Genomic DNA, 7,311 nt, shown 5'->3' with positions numbered 1-7,311 from the left:
AGCAGTGGGGAGCTTCTGGAGGAGAAATGTGTGTTGCCAAATTCAGATTCAGTTGCTTATTACATAACGGTTTGAGCAATTGACTGCTCTCACCCCTGCCTTTCTCATCTTGTTAGTATTCTGAAAAGGGTTTAACAGTTTCAATGTGCATCACAGGGAGGCTATTACATGTCGCTGTTTCTGCTGATTCAAAATGGGTTTGTGTGTGCGCAACAGAAGATTTTAGTTTCAGCTCAGTTTGAGCAGTAAGTTTCCTTTTCCTTCTTCCTGTTTGCAGTCTTCTAACTTCTTTTTCTACATACTGAATATTGTGTTTTGTGTATTTGTGTCTTGTTTTGAGAGAGAGAGAGAGAGAGAGAGAGAGAGAGAGACAGGCTGACAGACAGACAGACAGACTTTTGTTTTTCTCAGTTTGGATTCGGCTCTGTCTTGTTCTTTATGTTGGTCAGTGTGACATGCATTATATGATATAATTTAAAAATAACCCAGAATGACCTGTTTTGCTAACCTGTAACAATATACAGTAGTGTTAGACAGACTTTGTATAGACAGCTCCATGAGGGGAAAAATGTGGAAAAATAAACATGAATTACATTACATAAGTGTTTTGAGAATAATGTTAAATAAGTGATGTTTTTGAGATCGTATAGTTGTATTTCTAAATACAGATTTTGTAAGGGGTGTATTTATTTATTTAATTTCTAAAACAATAATCAGCACAGCCACAGTTAATATTTCATTAAGAATCTCCTGGTGAAAATAGCAGCAGTGTACTGCTTCCTGTAATATCTGACATTATTATTTATTCTCATCACACAGTTCATTACAACACACTGGAATTTTTTTGTTGCATTTCCCAGCATCGGAAGTTTGGGGTTAGAGCACAGGGGCAGCTATTATACACCCCTTGAGCAAAGAGGTTTAAGGGCCTTACTCAGGGGCCCAATTGTGGCAACTAAGCAACTAAGATTTGGGTTAAGATATCACACAGCAAAAAGGTCCCTGAAGCTCTAGTTGCAAAATATCTTAACCACCATATTATGCACTAGGGTTGGGTGATTTGTACAGTATACAATTTGTATACAGTATCATATGTTCACTTTGGTCTTAATGTGACATTTTAACAATTCCAGTTCCAGTAACGCAGTAACACTGACAATGGCAGTGTTTTTTGGCATGAGTGTTATTTATATATCCGTGGGACAGGAAGTGACACAGAAGTGCTAAAACTCAGGTAAGGTCTCGCCACAGCAAAAAAATGGCGTGAAAAATGGCTGAGTATTTTCACACTTTTGATGTATTTTAAGTTTTTGTAGACTGTGTTAACCTGGAAATGACATCGTGCTCTCTCAAAAAAAAATTCTCCACACCTTTAAGGCCACCTTGATTGACTGGAGTTCCCTGTTCCCTACATTATGCTTGGCCTCAGCTGGTGTTGGTTTCCTGGAAGAGTAGGCACTGGGGTAGAGCTTGTGTGGTGTCCCATGGCACTAGGACAGAACTGGATTGGTGTCTGTGGTAAAAATTTTCCATGAGTCTTTTAAAGGCTGCCAGGGCAGTGCTATTTCATGAAGCGTATTTGGTTTTCCTTTTAACAATGAGGTGAGGGGGCAGCTACCATGCTGTAATTCCATATAAAATGACAGTGAAATTACTGTAGTACCTTTATTGTGGTGGGGATTGGCCAGTATTTATCACAGAAATGAAGTCACAGTGTGAACGAATTTGCGTTTCTCTGCTTTGACTTAAAGTCTGTGTTGTAAAAGGCGTGACAGGATAATTTACATTTGGGATACATGTTCTTCCTTGGTTTTGGAGTTTATGAGCATTATCATTAATGTAGGTGATGGCACATTGGTTCAGCAGGTTCCACGGACATGCTGGTTAAGCCACAGTGCCCCCTGTTGGTAATGAACGCCATCTTCCACTCATCTCCTTCCTTGATATCATATGAGTTTATATGGTAAACAGATGGGTCTCTCGCAATTGTTCCAGTGCTGAAGAGACTAGTGGGAGGGAGTATGGGTATTTTACCATAATGGTGAAGCCTGCTGTTGCTGGGAAAGTTAGATGGCCTAATAAAATCTAAGAGCCTCCTCAATATAGTGCTCTATTGGGTTTCCGAAATCGACAGTGGACTGGGTCGCCTTCTGCTTACTAACGGGAATATTGACCTTTTTTTGAATGTTCAGGCTTTTGATGAAGGTGGTTAAACAAAGCAGTAGGCATTCCAGTCTCATGCAGTTTGCAGGACAGTATGAGGACCACCAGGTAACTTCTTTTGACTGACAGGATATCTGAGGGTTGTGCTTGCTTAGCCAGGGGTATCAAAGAATTACAGGGTTCATTCATGGGAGAAGAGATGACAAACTGGTCTTTGGTTTTGGACTGGAAAAGTCCTACCTGGAGCAACAATGAGACAGTTTGATGTGTAATAATCCCCAATTTTTTGATTATCAACAGCTGTTTTTATGAGTGTTGAGGCACATGGCATGGTCGAAATGTTGATAGTGGATGAGGGTAATAGAGGAACCTGAATCTAACAAGGCTTAGACGTGATGAGATTCATCAGCATAACTGAGTCAGACAAGTAACAGGAGATTGAGGAAACAAGTGACTAGGCATTCCTTGGTAGCTGGGGTTGCTGGTTTATTTGGGCAAACTGTACAGCAGTTAAGGCAATAGAGGTATCATTGCTGAAGGAGGTGCCTATGATGTTCTTCAGATGATACACAATTCTTCCCTAACTGCATGGGTTTAGGTGCCCCCTGAGAAACAAAGTGGGGTGTAGGTTGGGAAGGTTTCTGGGGCTGCTGCAGAGGGTTGATTGGGAATTAGGTTGTTGAGTCACATTGCCAGGGTAATGTACTGGAGAGTTAGAGTCTCATCCTTGCTGGCCAACTCTGCTTAAAGGTTTGGGGTTTAGTCCCTTCTGAAAGACAGCCGCTAACACAGAGTTATTCCTTCCGCTCTGGGTGGCTATAGTATGGATTCGAATAGCATACTGTACTAAGTCTAAGTAGCAGCTAAGTCATTACCTTTGTGTAATTGCTGTGTTTTATTGTCATGAAAACTTATTTAAAAAAATTATGAATTTTGTTTTGATTTCCTTTTTAGGAGTGGATCTCAAATGTTCGAGGAAGCTCCCTTAATTCTCAGGGCAACCATATTAAATCCAGCTGCAGCATTGTGGCCTTCAATACCGACCAGACTGGTAAGTTCATCTTTCTTTAGCAGTTTAATACATCTGCCAAAATATTGTCTGGTGTTTTCAGTATTAAATGTTAATCTGTACCTGAGAACTTAATTATAAGGGCCATCCTGCATAATCCCAGGACTCATATGAACAATGCTGTATGTTTACCCTGAAACATCTTTCAAACACACTCTACTGTTTGACTATGTAGTATAAAAGAGTACAGAAAGTAAATTCATTTAATTTAAGCTTTACATTTATTTATTTTTATTTATTTAAAAAAAATTCTATACTTCTGAAAAGCTGCTTTGAGACAATGTGAATTGTTAAAAGGGCTATACAAATGAATTTAATTGAAAAAATCATTAATTTGCGGGTAACTTATATAGGAGCTTCATACACATCACGGAGGCAAGAAAGCCACTGTATCCCCATATATAAAAATAAAATATAAATAATCGCACTAGAACAGTTGTTTATACTTGACATAATGTGTAAACACACAATTCTGTGTGAAGTAAGTGTATTTATAATGAACTCCAATATAGTCTATTTTTCCTAAATTCTTTTGGAATAGTTTTTCATACTTTCTTCCCCTTTTTGTCCTTTGCTCTTTCTTTGAAGGAGGTGGAATGGTGGGGCTGAGCTCACTTGATCCTGGACCTGATGGCAAATTTATAGTAACTCAGATTCCATGTCATACTGGTAAGACACCAAGTAAACCATGTACTTTAATTGTAACTGTAAAACTGTCTGTCTTTTACATATTTGATTACAATTCTGAACAGACTCTTATCTTTAGATTCGTAGTGGCTATAAAAAGATTTTCACTCCTGGGATTTTGGGCTGACTTTGAGCAACCATCATTAACAAAACATTTTTCTGCACCTTTTCTGCTATTAGACCAAGTGACTGATCTGGATTTCTCCCCATTTGATGACTATCTCTTAGCCACCTGCTCAGCTGATGAGACGGTAATGTCTGTGCTGGTTTCTTTTTTGTTCATTTTTTTTAACTTATATTTACAGATCCTCATATTGCCATGAAAAAAGAAAAGAAATAAAAAACAGAAACAGAGAGAAATCAAAACATTAAGCAAATCTGTAACAGACATACAGTATTTAGCATTAAACTTTAAGAATAAACAGGGTAATAAGAATGTTATTGCTAGTATAAGGTTAACTAATCCCTGATCACAATGAAGCTGGAACACTCGAGCACTTCTTCTGCATTATTTAAATATTCAGATATTAAATATTAAATTCAATTTTACTTGTATAGCTTTTATCAATAGATTAAAAAGCTGATTGACTGATAATGGTCAGAAATAACCTTTTTAGACCACGTCTGTGGCAGAAAGCCGTATCTCAGAGTTAGACTGTTTTGGTGAAGTCTTTATGGTACAAGAGCTGAGTCACAAGGACAGCAAGCTCCAAATGAAGATGAAGGATAGATACTCCCTGACAAAAGTCTTGTCACCTATCCAAGTTGTAGGAACAACAAATATTAACTTGACTTCTAGTTTATCATTTGGAATCAGAAGTGGCTTATATGAAAGGCATAGGCCTCTAGATTAAGCATATATTACCAAAATAAAATCTTATCATGCCTTGATTTTTAATTATTTCATTAGGACAGAAAGGCCAGACTTTGCTTAGACAAAAGCCTTGTTACTTAACAGAAATAATGTATAATGTAATGTAACCTTTCTGAACAATTAAATAATTAAAAATCAAGGCATGATAAGATATTATTTTGGTAAAATAAGCATAATCTAGAGGCCTTTGCCTTTCATATAAACCACATCTGATTCCTAATGATCTAGAAGTCAAGTTATTATTTGTTGTTCCTACAACTTGGATAGGTGACGAGACTTTTGTCAGAGAGTGTACAGTAAAGAGGGCAGGTCTGAGTATGACCACATATTTAAAAAGGGGGAGCCAGTAGGTAACACGGGTATGAGGTCACCCAGGAACGTAAAGCCTTTCATACACTGCCAACAACAGGGAGACAGGGGCAACAGCATTAAAACAGCCAAGTTGACCTTTAACATTTAGTAAAGAGCCTGTACCTTTTGTTCAAAGCAGGTGTGGTGGATCATAATAGACCAAATGTTTGCTTAGATACTGTGGGGTGAGACCATTGATTACCTGTTGGTTAATAGGCCATTCGTTTTTCATGTTTCAGAGATGAAAATACGTTATCCCAGTACGTTATTTTCATGAGCCTCAATAATTACACCAATTTTGTTTACGCCTGCACATTCTCACTTTCTCTGAACGACCATTAAGGGTTACTTTATAATCTGAAGGCTTATTTCCTGTGCCCCTAGTAGGCAAATAATGATCAGAGGCCAGTGTTGGGTAATTTACTACTTTAACCAGTACTGTGTCAGTATTATGCTGAAACCTAGCTTTTGGACTGTAACTTTTTCTGTGGTTTTGGAAATAAAGTGTATGCTTGAAATAAACCTATAGTTTCAGGTTTTAAACCCTTGTCATTTGAAGGAGTCGGGAGCGACAAACAGAACCTTTTTTAATATTCTTTTTTTAAGAAAATGCATAGATATAATGGTTTTAGGATCGGGTGCTAATTGGAATGCTAATCGCTCCAATGTTATTTTGTTGGTATAATTTTTGAATAGAATGATGGGCAAAGCAGCCAGTGTTTTTGACTTACTACTAGTACACATCCAAAAATGACTCCAGTAACCAAGACCATAACCGATTACAATGGGTATTGATGTTTTAAGGTGACTTGGTAGGCCGATATCAATAGTCCTGTTCTGTAATAGTTCTTTAACAGTGGTTTAGTGTCAGTCCATGGATTTTACATCACAAATGTAGCCTTTTAAAAGTGTATAATATCACTGCTAGAATTTAACCTATAAATAAGAGTTGCTAAAGTGGCACTTGGTAAACCTCTGACCCACTGCTGTTATACTTTCTTAAATGCAAACTGCAATGTAGGCTGTACACCCTTTCATAACTTTTCTTGTCTTGACAGGCCTAACAAAGTCTCACAAAGTCTAACAAGCCTCACATACCAGTGTACAAACCATTGAATCCACAATTTAACATTACATCCAGATTCCTGCAAAGTAACAAACTCACACGTTACATATTTTCTTGGGGACTAGAGGAAGCTTAACTCATTCCTTTCTCTGAAGTGTTCAGTCCCTCCTGATATCTTTGCTTAAAGCTTGACATTTCTTTTTTGTCAATTTGCAGATGATAAAGCTTTTTCTCTAGAATTAAATGTTTAAAATTTAGCTAAATGATCTGCCAAACTAGACAATAAAAAAGAAACAAGCACAAAATGTTTAGCAATTGGTTTAATAATCTTAGATTTGTTATCTTAGGAAATACTACACAATACCTAGTACCAATATATGCACTTAAGCACCCCTAGTCCTGAGTGTATACAAATTCAAAACTCAGCTTAATTTATTTATAGATTAATAATATAAAGGCAGTTAAGTTTCTTTTTTTCACATTCACTTTATTCCATTAGTTTGCATAGGCAGTGAAGGAAGTAAATACCACTAACAGCAAAGATGGAAAAAAAGAAAAACATCAAGATGGCAGTAAATATGTGAACAAATAATAATATTTTTCTCTTTTTCTATCCCTTTCTCTTTTTTCTCCCTCTCCCTCTGCAGGTAAAGGTATGGCACCTGTGTGATCCAGGACAGGAGCAGCCTTTAAGTGCTAATGCAACTTTAAATCCTGGTGAAGGGAGATTGGAGCTGGTGCTTTTCCATCCTACTGCTGCAGGCTTGCTGGCAGTCGGCTCTGGCAGGGGCGTCCAGGTCTGGGATACAGACAGAGAAAAAGCCCTGGCAGGTACATGCCACACACACACACACAAACACATACATACATATACTCTATATTTAACAACTTAAGTTTCTTTATATGTTTTCATTTCTAAAACTAGTTTACAGCAGCACATAAGCATTGTGTCTCCGTCCCCACTGTTCTCGACTGTCTTGTTTCTGTTCTTTCTTTGTGTAATTTGTCCTTGTTTTGATTGGCGTAGCCTCTGGTTGTTTCCAGGGCTGAATGTACAGTCCTCTGGGGTCTAAGCTGGAGCAGGTGAGGCAAAAGATTGAA

At 37.7% G+C, this 7,311-nt stretch overlaps 1 protein-coding gene across 2 annotated transcripts in view; it reads left to right on the top strand.

Annotated features, from left to right (window-relative positions):
• The window catches only part of coro7 (coronin 7), a 108,504-nt gene that overhangs the window by 1,993 nt on the left and 99,200 nt on the right, over window positions 1-7,311 (top strand). Inside the window, exons 1-5 of one of the 2 annotated variants that reach the window (XM_027141521.2) lie at window positions 111-245; window positions 3,118-3,214; window positions 3,821-3,901; window positions 4,100-4,170; window positions 6,858-7,041. In XM_027141521.2, coding sequence (XP_026997322.1) covers window positions 3,829-3,901; window positions 4,100-4,170; window positions 6,858-7,041 — 328 coding nt within the window. In that variant the 5' untranslated portion in view covers window positions 111-245; window positions 3,118-3,214; window positions 3,821-3,828. Of the gene's footprint in view, window positions 1-110; window positions 246-3,117; window positions 3,215-3,820; window positions 3,902-4,099; window positions 4,171-6,857; window positions 7,042-7,311 lie in introns of those variants that run through there. The other variant, XM_027141520.2, reaches the window with a different exon arrangement.

Source organism: Tachysurus fulvidraco, chromosome 15, assembly GCF_022655615.1.
Source record: "Tachysurus fulvidraco isolate hzauxx_2018 chromosome 15, HZAU_PFXX_2.0, whole genome shotgun sequence".
Lineage (NCBI taxonomy): Eukaryota > Metazoa > Chordata > Actinopteri > Siluriformes > Bagridae > Tachysurus > Tachysurus fulvidraco.
This window is presented reverse-complemented; position numbering and strand designations above follow the sequence as displayed.